Raw genomic sequence first — 20,983 nt, forward strand, 5'->3', positions numbered from 1 at the left:
AGGCGGGGTTGGGGCACCTCGGGGGGTGGGGGCAGCACCTCAGTTTGGGGTGTTGGGGGCACTGGGACAGACTGGGAAATCCTGGCGTGGGGTCCTGGGGGACGCTGGTACAGACTGGTGTGGGGCCTGGGGAATGGGGTTACTGGCGCTGGTACAGACTGGAGGACACTGGGGTGGGGTGCTGGGGAATATTGTGAGGCACTGGTGGGGGCACTGGGGACACTGGGGCAGACTGGCAGTCCCCTGGTACGGGGGCACTGGGATGGCACTGCTGGCACGAGTTGGCACTGGGACACACTGGGGGTACTGGGATACACTGGGACGCACTGGGGGGGCACGAGTTGGCACTGGGACACACTGGGGGTACTGGGACACACTGGGACGCACTGCTGGGGGCACGAGTTGGCGCTGGGACACACTGGGGGCACTGGGGGACAATCCAGTTGCTGTGCCAACCCTAAACCTGCAGCAAAGCCCTTAACCTGAACCTCCCCTCCTCTTAACCCTCCCCTTTAACTGGGAACTTTGATTTTCTTCTGCTTTAAAACCTCTCTCAGCTGCAGCCCGTGGGGTCCTGGGCAGCCCCAGTGTAACCTTGGGAAAGGCTGGGGACGAGGCACTGGTGTGGGGTGGTGCCGACTGGGAACACTGGTGGGGAACGAGGGAGGGCAATGAGACAAACTGGGAATGCAGGGAGAGGCAGGGCCTGGGAGAGATGGAGGAGCCCAGGGAGGCAGATGGGAACGGTGGGGGGCACTGGTGGGGGTTGCTGGGAGAGATGTGGAGCGCTGGTGGGAGGTGCTGGGAGCACTGGGAGTGCTGGGAGCACTGGTGGGGAGCACTGGGAGCGCTGGGGCAGGCAGTGCCCAGCGAGTGGCAGGGAGCACAGTGGCACAGTGGCACAGTGGCACAGTGGCACAGTGGCACAGTCACCTGGGAGGAGTGGGGCAGACTGGGAAGAAACAACATCCTGGGTCTGTAATTCCCTCTGGGAATGGGGACTCCTCCCCTGCCCTGCCCAGCCCTTTCCATGAGGAATTTGCCCTAAAATCGAACCTAAACCTCCCCTGGCTCTGCTTCCTCTCATTCTGCTCCTGGGAGCAGATCCCGGCCCCTCCTGCTCCACCTCCTGTCCAGGCTGGAGAGTGAGGAGGTCCCACGTGAGACCCTCGGGGGTTCCAGCTCTGGCTGGTGCTCCAGCCCTTTCCCAGCTCCATTCCCAGCTCCACACACATTCCAGTCCTGCCCTGGATCCAGGTATGGCCTCACCTGGCCCAGCCAAGGTGAATTGTTGATCCCACCCTGCTGGGACAGGGCTGCTGCTCCTGGCGGTTGGAATCCCCCTGAGGCATTACCAAGGGACAATTCCAGATCCCATTCTGGGTGAGCTGGTGGAGCAGGTCAGTGAGAGGCACCTGCCACCAGCAGAGGACATTCCCAGTCCTGTGCCTGCAGCTCCAGGAGCCCTGTGGGATCTTCTTTAATTAAGGATTAATTCACTTTCTATCAGTGTGCACTGTGGAAAGAGATTCCAGGCTGGGCACCTGGACATTCCAGGGGCTTGGAGCCTCCTGCTCCTGTGGAAGGTGTCCCATGGCAGGGCTGGAGGGGATGAGCTGGGTTCCTCCCCCCAGAGCATTCCAGGATTCCCTGGTTTCTGGAGCAGGCCCTTGCTGTGGGGGTGTCAGCACAGGGGGTCCCCTGTAATAACAACAGTGATAAGTTACACAGACTCCATGCACTCACAGAAGGTGATACATTTCTTTATATATTCATTTATTTATATTTTCATTTATTTCTTTGTTAGGAAACCCATTGCTTCTTTACACCCTAGTTCACTACAGGTGGACCTAACTGGTCGTCTAATTAAAACACCATCACCATTGGTTAATTAGAAACCACCCTTTGGTAAACAAATCTCCACAACACATTGGACATGTTCACGCCACCAGGTGCAGCGAGTGAAGATAAGAATTGTTTCTCATTCTGTTTTCTGAGCTGCTCACAGCCTTTCCATGCCTGGCAAGGTTGTGCCTCTCTCTGTGTGGCCACAGAGCTGCTGCCCCATGGGGGATCCACTCCAGGTGCTCAGGGCTCCCAGGACAGATCTTGGTCAGATTTTCCTTTGGACAGCCCCGAGAGGCAGCTCTGGGGAGATCTCCCTGAATTCGTTTTCCTCCTGCAGGAGCTCAGCGTGGCTCTGTACCAGCACCTGCTGGGGCTGCAGGACAGCAGCTCCAGCCCGGAGCCACCAGGAGCCGACAAGGAGCTGAAGCTGCTGTGCTGTGACATCGACCCCGAGCTGATCCGGAGGGCCCAGCAGAGCAGCCCCTTCCCTGCCTCCATCTCCTTTGCCAGCCTGGACATCATGGACCCGGGGGCCAGGGAGCCCTTCCTGAGCTCCTTCCTGCAGCGCTTCGGCCGCTCCTCCTTCGACATCGGCTTCTGCATGTCCGTGACCATGTGGATCCACCTGAACCACGGCGACGGGGGCCTGCTGGAGTTCCTGGCCCTGCTGGCCTCGCTCTGCACCTTCCTGCTGCTGGAGCCCCAGCCCTGGAGGTGCTACCGGGCGGCCGCGCGCCGGCTCCGCAGGCTGGGCCGCCACGACTTCGAGCATTTCCGATCCCTGCGGATCAACGGGGACATGGCCGAGAGCATCACCCGCATCCTGACCCAGGAGTGCGCCATGGAGCTCGTCTGCTCCTTCGGGAGCACCTCCTGGGACAGGAGCCTGCTGCTCTTCAGATCCACCACCGCCCATCCGCAGGGCTCTGACTGAGGAGCGGCCTCGCACGGCCGTGGGTGCACGGGCACGAGGCAGAGCTGGGAATTCCTGAATCCCTGCTGGGACCAGGCCTTGGCTTCCCGTGGGAATCCGGGACAAGGAATGTCTGGGACTGATTTTTTGGGACAGCTAATTAAGAAAGCACCCTTGGATAAACAAATCTCCACGTGGAGCAGCCTGGGAGAGTAGAAGGTGTCCCTGGGGATGGGATGGGATGGATGGAATGGATTTGAAGGTCCCTTCCCACCCAAACCATTCCACATGTTCACACCACCAAGCGCAGCGAGTGTCTCATTCTTCTCTCTGATTTTCTCACAGCCTTCCCCAGAGCCGTGCCTGGGAAGGTTGTGCCTCTCTGTGGCCGCAGAGCTGCTGCCCCATGGGGGATCCACTCCAGGTGCTCAGGGAGCACCAGTTTTGTGGGGTGGCAGGTTGTTCAAGGACGTGCTCCTGGAATCCAGGTTCCTACATGTGCTTTCCACGTGTATCAAGAATATTCCCTGGAATTGCAGTCCCTCAGAGGCCTGTCCTGGATCCAGGTGTGGCCTCACCTGGCCCAGCCAAGGTGAATTATTGATCCCGCCTGAAACCCACCGTGGCCAGGACAGTGCTGCTGGTCCTGGAATACAGTGAACATGCCCTAGGGAATGTAGAATACCTGGCTGGAGCAGCCTCACAAGGATCCTCCAGTCCAGCTCCTGGCCCTGCACAGGACATCCCAAAATAATCCCACTAATCCCAAAATCCCGATGCCCAAGTTGTCCAGACATTCCCAGACCTCCAGAATCATGGAATATCCAGAGCTGAAGGGGACCTGTGAGGATCTCAGAGTCATGGAACATCCAGAGTTGGAAGTGACCCTCCTGGATCATCAACTGCAACTCCTAACCCTGCACAGGACGTCCCAAAATCCCAGCCAGTGCCTGAGAGTGTTGTCCAAGCACTCCCTGACCTCCAGAATTGTGGAATAATCAGAGTTGAAAGGGACCCACAAGGATCACAGAGTCATGGAGTACCCTGAGTTGGAAGGGACCAACTCCAACTCCTGGCCCAGGAGAACCCGAAAATCCCACTGATCCCAAAATCCCAGCACCCTGAGCTCTGGTTTCCCGGGGCTGTCACCATTCCCCGGGGAGCTGTTCCCCTCTGGATGAGGAACCTTTTCCCAAAATGCACCCAAAGCTCCCCCAGGGCTGGGGTGAGGCACCTGCAGGACAATCCCCTCCTGGACCCAGCAGCCCTGGCTGAGGACAGGGGTTCACCCCAAACGGTGAGTGCTCTTGGGAGTGATATCCTGGAATAAAAATCACTGAATTTTATCCCAAATTCCGTGTTGGGGTTTTTCATCCCGTTTTTATTCCCATCCCTTTCAGCACCTGAGGGGTGCCAGGGACCTGAGCTGGTAATTCTGTTGTACTTCCACTTTTCCTTGCTGCAGTGGGAGCGAGGGAAGGCCGGGGGTCTCCTGAGCCTTGCTCCAGGTGAGCTCCATTGCGGAGGGAAGGAGGTGGCACCTCCAGGAGGTGGTGCTCGTGTGTCACTGCTGCTGCCCAGGTGAGCAGGGGAACTCCTGGATGCATTTGTCCTTGTCATGACTGGGAATTCCTCGTTTCCTCCTGTGGGGAGAGTGTGGGGGGGAAAGGGAAGGGAAGGGAAGGGAAGGGAAGGGAAGGGAAGCCTTGGAGCCCCTTCTGGTGCCTAAAGGGGCTCCAGGAGAGCTGGAGAGGGGCTTGGGGCAAGGGATGGAGGGACAGGACACAGGGAATGGCTTCCCACTGCCAGAGGGCAGGGATGGATGGGAGATTGGGCAGGAATTCCCCCCTTTGAGGGTGAGGAGGGCCTGCAATGGATTTCCCAGCGCAGCTGGGGCTGCCCCTGGATCCCTGGAAGTGCCCAAGGCCAGGTTGGATGGGGCTTGGAGCAGCCTGGGAGAGTGGGAGGTGTCCCTGGTGATGGGATGGGATGGGATGGGATGGGATGGGATGGGATGGGATGGGATGGGATGGGATGGGATGGGATGGATTTCAAGGTCCCTTCCCACCCAAACCATTCCATGATCCCAGGTGTTCCAGGATGCTGAGCAGGGTTGCAGGACAACTTTGAGCCCCTTCCCATGAATGCAGCTTCCCCAGGGATCCTGCAGCTCCTCCAGCGCGTGAATCCCTTTGGGTACTGAGCAGCTCCCTGACATTCCAGAGCTCTGCTGACTCCAGGGCTGTCACTCAGAGCCTGTTTTCCTCCCTTTGCTCCTGCTCAGCTGCCCTTTCCCAGCTGGGGGCACTGGAGGATCATGCATCCCAAACCCTCCCCCCCCCCCCAGAATGTTTCCCTTCCCTTGTGTCAATATTTGGTGCTGTTTTCTTTCACCTTTGAAACGTTTCTGAACTAAGCCCAGCTCTGTCCCTGCTCCCAGTTAAAGGGGGAAGAATTTCTGCCTTTCTTCTTCCTTTGGGGATTTTCGTGCTTCCCTGTGAGAAATTCTAGGAAGAGTTGCTAGGAAGGTGCCTCCCAAATTGTCCCTGCACCTGGCTGGAAGGATCTTCTCCTTCAGAGAGACCCTGGCTCGTGTTCCTTATTCACTGGGAATGCCCCCAGGGTGTGCCTGGGGAATCCTCCTGGGCTGCTCTTGGAGGGAGCAGTGTGGGTTGGAGTTGATAGTTCCTATTTAATTTTTATGGAGTTGATAATTCCTGTTTGATTTTTCTGGAGTTTATACTTCCTCTTTTTCCAGCTTTTCCATGCTGTCCATGCCTGATGTGTCTGTAACTGCACAGTGGTTCCTTATCTCTCATTCCTGGACTTTGGAATTGCTGATAAGGCTCAGGAGTGGCCCAGCTCCAGAATTCCTTCTGCTTGGCTTGGGCACAGCCAAATCCTTTGGGTTTTGCCACAAATACAGCTCAGAACGGTCAAAACGAGTCCCTGTGCTCAGCCTGGAGAAGAGGAGGCTTAGGGGGGACCCTCTCCCTCTCCCCAATCCCTGACAGAGCCCTGGTGGAGCCAGGGGGGATTTGGGATCTGCTACCACGGAACAAGGGAAAAACGGCCTCAAGTTGTAGCAGGGGAAGTTTGGGTTGGATATTGAGAAAATTCCTTCCTGGAAAGGGTTGTAAAGCACTGGAAGGGGCAGTGGGGAGTCCCCATCCCTGGGAATGTCCAAGAAAAGTGTGGATGTGGCACCTGGGGACATGGTCAGGGATGACCAAGGCGGTGCTGTGTTGATGCTTGGACTCAGCCATCTCTGAGGGCTTTTCCAACCTGAGCAATTCCGTGGTTGTGTGATCCCAGGACACTGCAGAGCTCAGCATGGAGTCAGTCCTTCAGCGAGGAGGAGGAAAGATCACTTTGATTTTCCTTTCAGCTCCTGCTGTCCAGGAAGGTGTTGGGACTGGAGAGGTGGGAGCAGCTCTGGGGTGCAGCCATGGCAGAGCCTGGAGGAGATCCCAGGGATCCCAGGACCTGGAGAATTCCATGTTTAACACTCTGCATTTCCCATATCACTAAAATGTGTTCCCAGTTTTGCTGAGGGTGGGACAGAGGGAAATTCCAGCTGGGGGTTAGCCCCACCTCTGCTCCTTGGGCAGCAGCAAAGCTGTGCTGGTTCCTCCTGGAGAGGGAATGGTCATGGGGAGATGGAGGTCCTGGACTCAGGGAAGGGTTTGGCTGGGAAGGGACTCCAAATATTGCCACCCCTGCCATGGCAGGGACACCTCCCACTGTCCCAGGCTGCTCCAAGCCCCATCCAGCCTGGCCTGGGCACTGCCAGGGATCCAGGTGCTCTGGACAACCTGACTTGGTTTCCTTGAGGGACCCCTGGGCCTCCAGGAGTCAGGACACCTGGAGCAGGGCAGGAGAGGGATGTCCCTGGTCCCAGCATGGGCCTGCCAGTGCTGGCTGCTGCTGCTGAGGGAGCAGGAGCTTCCCTGGGAGCGCAGAGCTGCCCTGGGGCTTTGAGGCTGTTCCTCGGGAAGCTCCCGAGCTCTGAGCTTTGGGATTTTTCCTGAGCTCTGGGATTGTTCCTGAGCTCTGGGGTTGTTGCCGAGCTTTGGGATTGTTCCCGAGCTTTGGGATTGTTCCTGAGCTTTGGGATTGTTCCTGAGCTCTGGGATTGTTCCTGAGCTCTGAGCTTTGGGATTGTTCCTGAGCTTTGGGATTGTTCCTGAGCTTTGGGATTGTTCCTGAGCTCTGAGCTTTGGGATTGTTCCTGAGCTCTGGGGTTGTTCCCGAGCTTTGGGATTGTTCCTGAGTCCTGAGCTTTGGGATTGTTCCTGAGCTCTGAGCTCTGGGATTGTTCCTGAGCTCTGGGATTGTTCCTGAGCTTTGGGATTGTTCCTGAGCTCTGAGCTTTGGGATTGTTCCTGAGCTTTGGGATTGTTCCTGAGCTCTGGGATTGTTCCTGAGCTTTGGGATTGTTCCTGAGCTCTGGGATTGTTCCTGAGCTCTGAGCTTTGGGATTGTTCCTGAGCTTTGGGATTGTTCCTGAGCTCTGAGCTCTGGGATTGTTCCTGAGCTTTGGGATTGTTCCTGAGCTTTGGGATTGTTCCTGAGCTCTGAGCTTTGGGATTGTTCCCGAGCTTTGGGATTGTTCCTGAGCTTTGGGATTGTTCCTGAGCTCTGAACTTTGGGATTGTTCCCAGCCTCCAGCCCAGTTTGTCTCTGTTTTTCCATCCCCAGAATGGGTTTCATTCCCTGGAGGAATCTTTACCCTGTGATTGCACAGCACTTTTGGGCTGGAGAACCTGAGGAGCTGAGCTGGAGCCTGGGCTCAGAGCTGTGCCCTGTTCCCAGTAATCCTTGCAGGGATTAATTAGTGCCCTGCCAGGTGCTGGGACTCACTAAGGCTCCCCCCTGCATGGAGGAATCGAGGCAGGGGAGCTGAAGCATCAAAATTCAGATGCTGGAGCTCCCATTTTCCAGGTGGTTCTGCAGGTGCTTCCAGACCTTGGAGGAAGTGGAATTGGGTTTGAGTCGGTGAGATCCCTTTTTATTTTTGTTTTGGGTTTCTCTTTACTGTCACTCCTCAGTAAAGAGGAGTAAAGACACTCAGTGTCACTTCCCCTAAGGGACACTTTGCTGTCTCCCAGATTCCCGTGCTGAGTGAGCACAGAGGACACATTCCCAGGGAAAAATGGAGTGTGGAACTCTGGGCCCAGGCAGGAGCTGGGGAGTGCCCAGAGGAAACAACCTGAGAGCACCAAATGTCCTGGAGCTGCTCCCTTCCCCATCCAGAACTCCTGACACAGCTGGAGGGGCAGTCCCCAGCCCCGGGGGGATTTCACAGCTGTGTGGATGTGGCACCTGGGGACATGGCCAGGGGTGGCCTTGGCTGTGCTGGGGCATGGGTGGATCCATGGTCTCAGAGGGCTTTTCCAACCCAAGCCGTTCCGTGATTCTGTGTCATTGTGCCATTTCCATGGCTGCTTTTCCTGAGCCCTTCGAGCAGAAGGAATCCTTCAGACTCCTCAGCTCAGCTGGGATTCCTTCCCATTCCCAGCCCTGGCCCTGGAAGGGATGAGTCCCCCCAGCAGCCCCTTTCCTGAGATCATCCAGGTTTTCATTCTCTACTTCCCCAATTTACCACATTTAGAAATTTCTTTGAGTTCCTTTTCCTAGAACTGGGCTGGAATTTAGCAAATGGAATTGCATTTCCTCAAAGGGACTCTCCAAACGAGAGCTGGATCATATCCATAAAAGGCTTTCTCAGACTTTGTTCAGCTGTGTTTGGCTTTGGTGCTGAGGGATCGACAGCTCCCACCCCTGGCAATTCCTGGCTGGGAAAATGGAGGATTATTCTGTCAATGTTAAATCATGGCTGCCCCATCCTGGGAGGTGTTCGAGGCCCAGCTGGACGGGGCTTGGAGCACCTTGGGATTGTGCAAGGTGTCCCTGAGGACATTAAAACCCACCCTGGGAGTGGGTGGGCTTTAATGTCCCTTCCCACCCAGGCCATCCCATGATTTCTCACTGGGGACATGGCAAAAAATGGACAAATTCAATTTCCAGTTTAATCCAAGCAGCCCAGGAGTGCAGAGACCCAGCACAGGAGCTGGGAGTTGGCAGCAGCTTCCTGGGCCCAGGAACTTGTCCCTGCAGGTCCCAGGGCAGAGGTTTGGATTCCCTTGGCTCAGCTCAGGGCAGGTTCCTTCTTGCTCCTCCTGTCACTTTGGAATTGCAGGAGAAAAGGGAGAGGTGGCAGCCTGTGAACATCTGGGAATCTGATTGTGGGGAGCTGGGAAAAGAGCAGTCCCAACCCAAACACGCTCTGGGAGTTTGGCTTTTCCCTCCCAGTGTCGCCAGTTCTGGGGCAAAGGTTGGACTGGGGAGGTGAACTGGGAGGGGAGCAGAGCCCTGGTGGGAAAACCAACCACAAATCCAAGGGTGAGGCTGGGGTCACTCTGGCTGTTTGTCCAGAGCAGCTGTGGCTGCCCCATGGGGCTGGAAGCAGCCTGGGCTGGTGGGAGGTGTCCCTGCCCATGGCAGGGGTGGGATGGATGGATTTTAAGGTCCCTTCCCATCCAAACCTTTCCAGGATTCCCTGATGTGCTGCAGGCAGGTCCTGCTCCGTTGGGTTACCAACAGTGAGAGTTTGGCTGTTCCCTTCCTCGGGCTGTCAGTGCTGGAAGTGCCTTGGCCATGGACCCGCAGGTTTAAATTCCAGGTGGGAAGGGTTCCTTGAGTCCCCAAGGCTTTATCCCCACTGGTCCTGGTGGAGAAGCTGGCCCATTGTGGAAGCTTCTTACTGAGCTCCTTCATCCCTCTCTGGGATTTCGTTTCAACACCTCAGGTTTCTCATTTTATTCACTTAAGGAACAAACTGAGGCAGGTTTGTTTTCCCCCTTGGCACAGAAGTCCCTTGGATCATTATGGACATAGTCTTTGCCACCATTTCTTATGGCTCAGGTTCCTTGGAATGAGTCAATTTGGAGCATCCTTGTTCCCGTGGAGCTGGGCGCACTGGGGGGGCTGGAGTCGTGATGCAGGGTGGGGATCTGCTTCCAGGGAATGTAAAGTGCCCTCAGACCTTATCTCTTCTGACCTGGCAATCCCAGTTCAATCAAGATCATAAAACGCTTCTTATCAGCCCCCTGGAATTTCATCCTGATGTTCAGCAAAGCTGCTCCCTCCTTGGATCCTCCCCGAGAAAGTTCTGAGGCCAGAGCTGCCTAAACTCGTGTGGGGACCCTGCTGTGGAGCAGGGCAGCTCAGGAGGGATCTGATCCACATTTCCATGGCAGGACACACACGGCATAATTGATCAAACCCCCTCATGTGGGGGATCAGGGATCAGACCCAGCCCTGTGAGTGGCATCCCTGTGGGATGGGATGCAGCAGCATCCCAGAATAACCCATTCTGCTGGATTGTTGGGTTGGAGCTGCTGGGAAGGACAGGGGAGCTGATGCTGAGGGGTCTCTCTGATGCTGAGGGGTCTCTGATGCTGAGGGATCTCTCTGATGCTGAGGGGTCTCTGATGCTGAAGGGTCTCGGATGCTGAGGGGATCTCTCTGATGCTGAGGGATCTCTCTGATCCTGAGGGCTCTCTCTGATGCTGAGGGGTCTCTCTGATGCTGAGGGGTCTCTCTGATGCTGAGGGGGCCTCTCTATGCTGAGGGGTCTCTGATGCTGAGGGGTCTCTCGGATGCTGAGGGGTCTCTCTGATGCTGAGGGGTCTCTCTGATGCTGAGGGGTCTCTGATGCTGAGGGGTCTCTCTGATGCTGAGGGCTCTGTGATGCTGAGGGGTCTCTGATGCTGAGGGGTCTCTCTGATGCTGAGGGCTCTCTGATGCTGAGGGGTCTCTGATGCTGAGGGGGTCTCTCTGATCCTGAGGGCTCTCTCTGATGCTGAGGACTCTGTGATGCTGAGGTCTCTCTGATGCTGAGGGGTCTCTCTGATGCTGAAGGGATCTCTCTGATGCTGAGGGGTCTCTGATGCTGAGGGGTCTCTGATGCTGAGGGGGTCTCTCTGATCCTGAGGGCTCTCTCTGATGCTGAGGACTCTGTGATGCTGAGGGGTCTCTGATGCTGAGGGGTCTCTCTGATGCTGAGGGATCTCTGATGCTGAGGGCTCTCTCTGATGCTGAGGGCTCTCTCTGATGCTGAGGGCTCTCTCTGATGCTGAGGGGTCTCTCTGTGTCACTCGGTGTCCCTGCTCTGCCCCAGGGCCAGTCCCAGCCTCTGGAAGCTGCTGAGGTGCAGCTTTGTTCCCGCAGGAATCTGGAGCAGTCGTGCTGGAACAGGCCCTGCTGCCCAGCTGACGCATCAAAGCAGCTCCTGGGATCCTCCAGGGATCAAACAGAGGCAGCAGGGAGGGAGCAGGGAGGCTCCCGAACCTGCCAGCCCTGCGATGGCTCAGCTCTGTCTCTGCATCTCCATTAACTCTGGGAACATCCCTGCTGGACACCCCGGCTCCAGGCACTCCCAGCATGGATTCAAAGGCTGGAGCCCCTCTGGGGCCAGGCTGGGAGAGCTGGGGGTGCTCACCTGGGGAGGAGAAGGGATAGGAGAGCCTGGAGCCCCTTCCAGGGCCTGAAGGGGCTGCAGGAGAACAGCAGGGGGACTGGGGACAAGGGACAGAGGGACAGGACAAGGGGGATTTCCTCCCTGTGAGGGTGGGGAGGCCCTGGGATGGATTTCCCTGGAAGCTGTGGCTGTCCCTGGATCCCTGGCAGTGCCCAAGGCCAGGCTGGACAGGGCTGGGAGCAGCCTGGGACAGTGGAGGTGTCCCTGCCATGGCAGGGGTGGCACTTGATGGGTTTTAATGTCCCTTTAATGTCCCTTCCCACCCAAACCATTCCATGGATCTGTGTGAGATGGTGCTGGGAAAAGCTCAGTGGAGGGAGTGCTGTGAGGGAAGAGATCCTTCCTGGCATTTTGGGCAGAATTCCCATTCCCTGTGTGAGGAAAACAGGCAGGAGAGTGAAGGTTTTATGGGAAAAACTCCTCTAATCCAGCCAGTCTTGTTGTCCCTCAGAGCAGGGGACACAGCCTGAGCCAGGAATGATGGAATTGTTCAGGTTGGAAAAGCCCTCGGAGAGCATCGAGTCCAACCTAGCGCCAGCAAGGTCACCCCTGACTGTGCCACATTCCCACATTGCTGGGACTTTCTGGGATGGGCACCCTGCCCCTGCCCTGGGGCAGCCTTTTAGGGCTGGGCAACCCTTCCATAAAGAATTTTCCCCAAATCTCTAATAAATGTGTGCAAATATGGAATATCTCCTCCAAAGGCCCTGGGAGCTGCTCTGGCTCCGCGTCCACCTGGAGAAGATCCAGCCCCTCGGGCAGGAACATCCTCTGTAGGTGTCTCCCAGGGTGGCCAGTGCAGGGACACAGGGGAATTTGGAAGTTGTGAAGGCACCTCTGGGATGTGTGGTGGCTTCTGTCCAGGGCTTGTGGGTCTCCTGGCAATGATCTGAGGGAGTGGCTGCTGTGTTGTCTGGCTGGACATTCCCAGCCTGACCAGTGCCAGCTCCTGGGGGATAACTGGGGCAGATCCCAAAGGATTTCCTGTCCCCCAGCCCCTGCAGCCCATTCCTCAGGTGGGGCTTTACCTCCACCCCTGCCCCACTGCTGACACAGGTGGGGCTCAGTCCTTTCCTCAGAATTCCCACAGGATGAACCCCTGGAGCTGTCTTTGGCCTGCCCCAATCCCATTGTGGATCCCAGCTGTTGACAGCCTTGTCCTTGGATCCAGCAGCCACGGGGACCTGGAAGGCTCCATTTCCACCCAGCCTCATCCCACCTGGTTTGGCTTCTTCCAGGACAGCTTGTTCAGGGCTCAGGCAGGTGGGAAAGGTGTCCAGGTTTCCATGGAAAAGCCAGGAGAGAGCAGAGGGGTTGCACCTGGGAGCACAGGAACGTGCAGGGAAGGTCTGAGTGGAAAAGGTGGTTAGGGAGAGAGAACGGGGATCCCATGGGATTTGTGAGCCTGGGAGCTGCTTGGGAGAGCAGGGAGGGAGGAAAGGAGGGTGACTGGATGAGAATTGGGAATCAAATTGGACATTCCTGGAGTATCTCCTGAGCCCCAGTGTCACAGACATTTCTTTTATGAAAAATCCTCTCTTAGGATTTTCCGGCTGAAGCTGAGAAGTTCAGCAACCAGACATGAACAATGGGTTATCTGCTGCTGTGGAATGTGGCAGGTCTGCCTGGATTGGCCCAGTTTGGATGTTTGGAGTTGGTGGCCAGCGCAGGACGGAGCTCTCTTGGAGACAGTCCAGGAGAGTGAGGTTTATCATTCTTTACTTTTCTTAGGTAGCTAGCAGCTTCTGGAAACTCTCCCTTTCTTTTTCTTTTAGTATAGTTTAAATAGATGTATATATCATAACGTAATAAATCAAGCCTTCTGATCATGGAGCCCATCTCGTCTCTTCCTTCACCCCAAAACCCTTGTGACCACCATCAACACCCTGAGTGTGGATGAGGTTTGGGAGTCAGGTATTCCTGCAGTGCCTCCTGCGCCTTGTGCTCAGGAGCTCCATTCTCCTGGAGGTTGAGCCTGGACGTGGGAATCTCACCTGAGCTTGGCTAAGCCTGGATGAGGTTGGGAATGGAACAGGAGTTCTTGGGGCTCCTGCTGGCCGTGCCCTCCTGAGCTCCTTCTCCTGAGGGTCCTGCTGTGGGTGCTGGGGCTGGGGTCTCACCTGGCCTGGGTAACTCTCGGGGGTCTCCGGGGTCAGGATGACCCCAAGATGCGTCAGAGTCTCTTTTTCCAGCCTGGCTGCTGAAGAAGGAGTCAGGATTCTTCTGCTCTGGTTTTCAAGGTTGTTTATTTTCTCTTATCTATCACATTCTTTCTCTGACCTGCTGAGTTCTGCCCAGCAGGTCAGTCAGAGGCACACTGGCCGCTCTCAGGGCGGTGTTGTCTTTTTATACGAAAAACTACGGGTAGTTTATTTACAGTTATTTTCCAATACCTGTCACCTATGTTAGGCAGTCTGTCCCTACCCTAAACCGATCCAAAAGTGCCAGCATCACCCAGAAGATGGAGGCTGGGAAGACGGAGAAAGAAGGACAAGGCACGCCCAAATCCCTCCATCTTGCCTCCTGAATCCCCATTCTAAAACCCCCAAAATTCTACTTTTCACCCTGTGACAAGCTAGCTATCATTCTACTTAAACTTCTGTGGCTTGTAAATCCTCACAGAAGTTTGGTCGTTTTTTCCATGGGTCAAAATCAAAGGCTTGGAGCCCCTTCCAGGGCCTGAAGGGGCTGCAGGAGAACAGCAGAGGGACTGGGGACAAGGGACGGAGGGACAGGACAAGGGGGATTTCCTCCCTGTGAGGGTGGGGGGGCCCTGGGATGGCTTTCTGCCATGGCAGGGGTGGCACTCGATGAGTTTTAATGTCCCTTGCCACCCAAGACAGGGGTCCTGGGCCCTGTGCAGGGTCTCTGAGCCCCCTGGCAGGGGCTGGAGCCCTCCAGGGCAGCCAGAGGGATGTGCTGGGTTCTGCCAGGTAGCCCCAGTGCGGACCTGACCTGGGGGATCCCAGAGGAGCCTGGGGAAGGCTGCGCTGGCTCCAGGTTTCCCAGGAGGCTGTGCCATGTGCCAGGCAGGGCGCTGTGCCTGGGGGGGAGGCAGAGCTGCTCCCTGTTCTCTCTTGCTGGGCGTTTCTGGCGGCTGCTGTCCCCAGCACATTCCCCGTGGCCTGTGCCAGCCCGGCAGGTCCCGGCCGGTCCCTCCTGGGGATGTGGCTCCGTTTTTCCAGGCGCAGCTCCAGCTGCTTTGTGGGAAGTGCTGACTCGGGCGTTGTGCGGAGCTGACTCACACAGGACAGGCTCAGCCAGGAAAGGCTTTGTAAGGCCTTGGAGGATCTGGGCTCCGTGGTGGAGCTGGGCTGCTTCCCCTTCGAGCTCCAAAGGAAGGGTTGTAAGGATTTTTGAGGATTTAGAGAATTGGAAGGCGAAGGAGTGTTTTAGTGAGAGTGGAAATGCCCATAAAGCCTCTGATCCAATGGGGGTGTGGACACAGGAGCAGAGGATGGGACAGGGCACCTGGAGGTTCCAGAGAGCCCTGGAAGCTTCCAGGCCCCTCCCAGTCCAACTCCTTCTGGGATTCCATGATTCTCCCCCTGTTCCCTGGGAAATACCCCCAGGATGACCCCAGTTGGTTGATGCAGAACTTGGTTCCTTTGGGCTCTGATTTCAGGTGCAGGGTGGGCCTGAATCCACTGATCCTTGAGGGAACACCTCGTGCAGGAGCGTCCCAAGGCTCTGCAAGGCTTTGGGAAGCCCGGAGGAGCCATTGTCACTACAGGACACGAAACAACACGAGTGCACATGTGGGAATCTACAAAATCAGAGGGTTTTGGGAAAGTCGCAGAAGGCAGCAATACGCACACACCGCTGCTCTCAAGGCGAAAAAAGGGAAGTTTATTTTCTGACTCCAAGATTTACAGTTTTCCAAAAGTGACAGTGGATTGGAGGGTGAAAATGCCACCTCTCCAATGACACTGGACAAACTAACAGTCCATCAAATTTCTCTTCTTTCTATAAAAGAAAGCAAAAAATAAGTTATTTACAGAAAAGTGTGTGAGAAAGTTCATTACAAGAATGTAAACATCAGAAGGCTTAGAAAATCTTAAAAAATCAGGGCAACAAGCCATGGGCTCCCTTGGAGGGGGGTCCTGCAGAGTGGCTCACCCCAGCCCCTCTCTGTGATGTCCCATCACAGAAATCCAGCTTTGGGTGGTGGCAGAGCAGGGAAAGGTCCCACCTTGCCCATGACAGGAGGATGCTTTCCTGGGCTCTGAGCCGTGGATCCAGGATGGTTCCAGGTGGACTCTGGGCATTGGAGGTGGCTGGGTCAGAGGGAAAGGATGGGAAATTGTGGAATCACAGAATCACCAAGGTTGTAGGAAACCCTTGGGATCATCGAGCCCAGCCCCAGCAGCACCACCAAGGGACCTTGGGAGGGCCGGAACAGGAGCTGGGCACCTCCAGGAGCCCCCCCTTGCCTGGCCTTGGCATTTCCGTGCCAGGCTGGCCGGGCAGGCTCCGCTCCTGCCGATGTGCTGATGCGGGAGCTTTGCAGCGCCGAGATTTGCCTCCTGTGCAAAACCCAGCGAAAGTGGGTTGGGGCTGGAGCCGCGGCGTTCCCAGCCCAGGGCAGGGACGCGGGAGGATCAGAGCGATCGCAGCTCGGGAGGCTCCGGGGACGCGCCCACAGCGGCTCCCGAAGCTGCCCCGGGGCCGGGCGGAGCCGCCCCGGCGCCTTTCCCAGGCAGGTGAGGAAAAACGAGGATCCTCGCTGAAAACAGGGATGTGCACCTGGATTTTCAGGGATGCTCCCACACGGTGGGATTCAGGGATGCCCCCCCAGGTGTGTTTTAGCCCCACATGTTCCATTCGCACACAAAGGGAGCCGTGTGTGAGATCCTGGGGCTGATATCCCTGGGTTCCCCCCTGCTCTGGGCAGGGTTTGCTCTCTGAGTCTGTTTTCTCTCAAATTCCAGTCTCTTGACACAGAACTGAGCACGTCGGGCAGCAGGGAGAGGTGAGAGGAGGGAGCTGGGTGGGATGTGGACGTGATCCAGGACTCCCTGTCAAAACATCCCCACCCCATTCCTGGCATGGTTGGGATGGTTGGTAAAAACCTCCCAGTTCAGAGTAAAACACACAGGAATTGGCACAAAGGGACTGTTAAAGGGGCCCAGCTCCCACAAATTCCACAGGGATTCATCCCATTTGTGCTGCAGCTGGAATTCTGCAGGGTTTTAGCTGGCAGGGAAGGCAACTCTGTCAATGCCTCCTTCAGGTACCCCTGGATTAGTCCCAGAATCCCAGGATGGTTTGGGTGGGAAGGGACCTCAAAGCCCATCCCATTCCTGACACCTTCCACAGCCCAAGGTGTTCCAAGCCCCGACCAGCCTGGCTTGGGGATGGGGCAGCAGATTTTGGGGGACTGGGAAGCCAGGATGGCCAAGCACAGGGAGCAGCTGGGGGGGAGGTTCTTTGCCTGAGTGGAGAATTTGGGGCTCTTTCCTGGTTGGAACAGCTCAGCCTCTGTGGGAAGGAGAGGTGGGAATGCTGCCCCTTCCCAGGAGGAAGTGAGGAATAGGGTGAGCAGTCCAAAGGCAATTCCCAGCTGTGGACTGGGATTTTATGCAGAGCAGGGGCTGGAGCCGCTCGAGGCCTGTTTTATAGAGCCAAACACAAGGCCCTGAGTTGCTCCTTCCGCCACTCAAGGTGGGCTGAGGAGCTTCCAGCAAGGTGGGGATTCCTGTTCCTGGGGGACACTGGGGCAGTTTGTGTTGGAATTCGGTCCCACCAGCCCCTGGATCCCCTGCCCTGCTCCAGGTGGGATCCCTGTCCTGGTCCAGGTGGGATCCTGTGTTGTAGCCAGGTGGGATCCCCTGCCATGGTCCAGGTGGGATCCCTGTCCTGGTCCAGGTGGGATCCCCTGCCCCAGGTGGGATCCCCTGCCCTGCTCCAGATGGGATCCCTGTCCTGGTCCAGGTGGGATCCCCTGTTCTGGTCCAAGTGGGATCCCCACGCTCCTGCCCAAGCTTTCCCTGTCCTGCTCCATCTGGGATCCCCTGTCCTGCTCCAGCTGGGATCCCTGCCCTGCTCCATCTGGGATCTCCTGTCCTGTTCCAGCTGGGATCCCCTGTCCTGCTCCAGGTGGGATCCCCTGCTCCTGCCCAAGCTTTCCCTGCCCTGCTCCAGGTAGGACTCCAGCCCTGCTCCAGGTCAGCCCCCCTGCTCCAGGTGGGACCCTCTGCTCCAGGTGGGACCCCCACGCTCCTGCCCAAGCTTTCCCTGCCCTGCTCCAGCTGGGATCCCTTGCCCTGCTCCAGCTGGGATCTCCTGTCCTGTTCCAGCTGGGATCCCCTGCTCCTGCCCAAGCTTTCCCTGCCCTGCTCCAGGTGGGCCCCCTTGCTCCAGGTGGGACGCTCTGCTCCAGGTGGGACCCCCTGCTCCTGCCCAAGCTCTCGCTGCCTTGTGTAAGTGCAGAGCTGCTGCCAGCGCCGGGCGTGGGCCGACGCCAATCCCAGCTCAGGTCAGAGCGTGTCCCGTGGGTGTGGGCCATGGCAGGAGCTGCTGCTGGGAACTGCCAGGAGCGGGGATGGAGGGAATCCAGCCCCCCATCCAGAGGCTCCACTGGTGCTCCCCAAAAGCAGCTGGGGGAGCTCGGACAGGGCTGATCCCGTGGGGGCTCTGAAGAGGGGAAACCTCTCATGCTCCTGAATTTCAGATTCCCCATGGCAAATGCAAGGCTAGATGAACTCTGGGGTTTTTTGAGTGTCTTGTGATCCAGATATTTGGATTTATTCCCCCTGGTTTAGTCTGGGTTTGGGGTGCCAGTTTTTGAGGGTTTTCCATTGTTGGTTTGAACCAGGAGAGCAGCTGGGATTCCATGGGGTCCTCACTTCAGGAACTGGGATTAAACTGGTGTCACCACTGGGAATGCTGGGGATGAACTGGTGCAGATCCCTCATTCTGGGGAATGAACCAGGGAATGCTGGATTTACCCATTGTGGAGGGCAGGGGATGTAAATCCAGAGTGGATCCAGAGCTGAGGCACTGAGCTGGGGCTGTTTCACTCCTCTCCTTGCAATTCCAAACCCCCAGAGCTCCAAGTGCTTCCCAGTGCCCCAAAATCCTGCTGCCCCATCCCAGGCCAGGCTGGTCAGGGCCTGGATCAGCTTGGGCTGTGGAAGGTGTCAGGAATGGGATGGGCTTTGAGGCCCCTTCCCACCCAAACCTTCCTGGGATTCTGGGACTAATCCAGGAGTCCGTGGTGGGGTCCTCATTCCTACTTCCCTTCTCCTGCCCAGAGGAAGTGACAGATCCCTCTGGCTCTGGAAGCATGGGAAATAAAGCTCCAGGTGTTTTATATTCCCTTTTCCCAAGGCTGAATTGCTTCTCTGTGGGCAGGGGGCCGCTCTTGGTGCTGCACTGGGATTTCACCAGCCTGAGAAGCGCTGGGATGAAGGAGAGTTTGGAGCTGGTTCTGAGCCAGATAAAGGTGGGTGTTGGGAAGTTGGGAAGTGCTTGGAGCAGCTTTGCTGCAGCTGAAAACATCCCACGAGCTCTGATGGTCCAAATCTCCCTGGGCACAGGGGCAGAGGGGCTCCCTGGCCCCCGGATCCCTCCCGGGGCTGCCCGACCCTGTCCCACCATTCCCAGCCCTGTTTGCTTCCTGCGTCAGGGCTGAGTCACCCCGGGATTCCTCAGCTCTGAAGTGGTTCCTGCTCTCCCTGCCCCTCCCCTGCCCAGGTGCTGAGGGTTTTTTTTCCGAAGCTCTGAATTTCTGGGTGCGCCCGGAGCGTCGCAAGCGCGGCAGGTCCCGGCAGGAGCGGCTCCGCTCCGCTCCCACTGTGCATTCCTGGCGGGGCTCCAGGGGCTGGGCACGAGCAACCCCCGGGAGCTCCTTTCCCTGCTGAGCTGGGGCTTTTCTGCTCCTGCTGGCTCCGTCTGTGGACACAGGGACAGAACTGCAACCCCCAGAGCCCTCTGGCTCCTCCAGACCCCTCCGTGGGCACAGAGCACTGTCCCAGATCCCCCAGATCCTTCTGGCTCCTCCAAACTCCTCCATGGACACAGGGCACTGTCCCAAATCCCTCTGGCTCCTCCATGGACACAGGGCACCGTCCCAAATCCCTCTGGCTCCTCCGTGGACACAGGGCACTGTCCCAGATCCCTGTGGCTCCTCCATGGACACAGAGCACTGTCCCAGATCCCCCAGATCCCTCTGTGGATCCCAGCTCCCTGAGGTTTGGAGAGTTCCTGGTGAATTTGTGCATCAGAGAGATCCGTGGGGCTGGGATGGAGCAGGCTGGGAGAAGGGAAGGCTCTGGAGATACCTTGGAGCCTTTTCCAGTGCCCAAAGGGGCTCCAGGAGAGCTGGAGAGGGACTGGGGGCAAGGCCTGGAGTGCCAGGACACAGGGAATGGCTCCCACAGCCAGAGGGAGGGAATTCCTCCCTGTGAGGGTGGGCAGGCCCTGGAATGGATTTCCTGAAGGATTCCCCATCCCTGGCAGCTCCAAGGCCAGGTTGGACAGGACTGGGACAGTGGGAGGTGTCCCTGCCATGGCAGGGTTTGGGATGGGCTGAGCTTTGAGATCCCTCACCCCAGACCCTCCGTGATCCCTCAATCCAGACCATTCCCTGATCCCTCACCCCATTCCCTGCTCCCCACCCCAGAGCATTCCCTGGCTCCAGGGTGTCCCGGCCCAAGCTGTGTCCCATGGGGAACTCGTGCTGTGCTTGGGGCTCCTTCCACCCCCTCCAGCCTCGTGGTCTCCAGCTGATCGTGGACAGGCAGTTCTGGGATGGTGCTCGGCGCCTCAAGAGAGTGGGCAGGACGAGCTGAACCCAGCTCCACACCCAGGAACCACCTCTGGTCGCTGCTGTCCACAAACCATGGAATTGCAAAGGCTGGAAAAGCCCTCAGGGAGCATCAGGTCCAACCCAGCACCACCCCGGCCACCTCCTGACCGTGTCCCCAAGCGCCACAGCCACACATTTCTGGACACTTCCAGGGATGGGCACTCTGCCCCTGCCCTGGGCAGCCCTTCCAGTGCTTCCCAACCCTTTCAGTGAGGAATTGTTCCTAAATCCAACTTAAATCATCCCTGGTGCACCTTGAGGCCGTTTTCACTCGTTCCTGGCAGCAGACGCCGACCCCTCCCTCCCGTCAGGGGTTGTGAGAGGGAGAAGGTCCCCCCTGAGCCTCCTGTTCCCCAGCTGAGCCCAGGGACAGGTCTGGATAGCGGGGAAGGCCCTGGAGCAGGAGCTCAGCCAGTGCCGAGGGGCAGCTGGAAATGGTTCCTGCAGTGTTAAAAGTCTCTTTTTCCCAGCCCGGTGCTCAAAGAAGGAGTCAGGATTCCTCAGCTCTGGTTCTCAAGGTTGTTTATTTTCTCTTATCTATCACATTCTTTCTCTGGCCTGCTGAGGTCCGTTCAGCAGCTCAGTCAGAGGCACTCTGCCCACCCTTGGGCTGCTGTCAACATTTTATACTACAAACCATGTATCCTTTATTTACAGTTATTTTCCAATACCTATCACCTACGTTAGGCAGCGTGGTCCTACCTTAAACCAATCCAAAAGTGCCAGCACCACCCAGAAGATGGAGGCTGGGAAGAAGGAGAAAGAAGGACAAGGCACGCCCAAATCCTTCCATCTTGGCTTCTGAACCCCTATTCAAAAAAAACCCCAAAAACCCTAAAACCCCCCCCCCCCCAAAAACCCCAAA

General features: G+C 57.1%; 1 protein-coding gene across 1 annotated transcript; it reads left to right on the plus strand.

Moving 5' to 3' along the window:
* Positions 1–1,936: 1,936 nt before the first annotated feature.
* BCDIN3D (BCDIN3 domain containing RNA methyltransferase) lies at positions 1,937–4,114 on the plus strand. The gene is made up of 2 exons (XM_031064645.1): positions 1,937–1,952; positions 2,055–4,114. Exons 1-2 carry the CDS (start codon positions 1,937–1,939, stop codon positions 2,780–2,782), a joined length of 744 nt encoding a protein of 247 aa, XP_030920505.1. The 3' UTR covers positions 2,783–4,114.
* Positions 4,115–20,983: the final 16,869 nt, after the last annotated feature.

The sequence above is a fragment of the Geospiza fortis genome, unplaced genomic scaffold, assembly GCF_000277835.1.
Source record: "Geospiza fortis unplaced genomic scaffold, GeoFor_1.0 scaffold635, whole genome shotgun sequence".
Taxonomy (NCBI): domain Eukaryota; kingdom Metazoa; phylum Chordata; class Aves; order Passeriformes; family Thraupidae; genus Geospiza; species Geospiza fortis.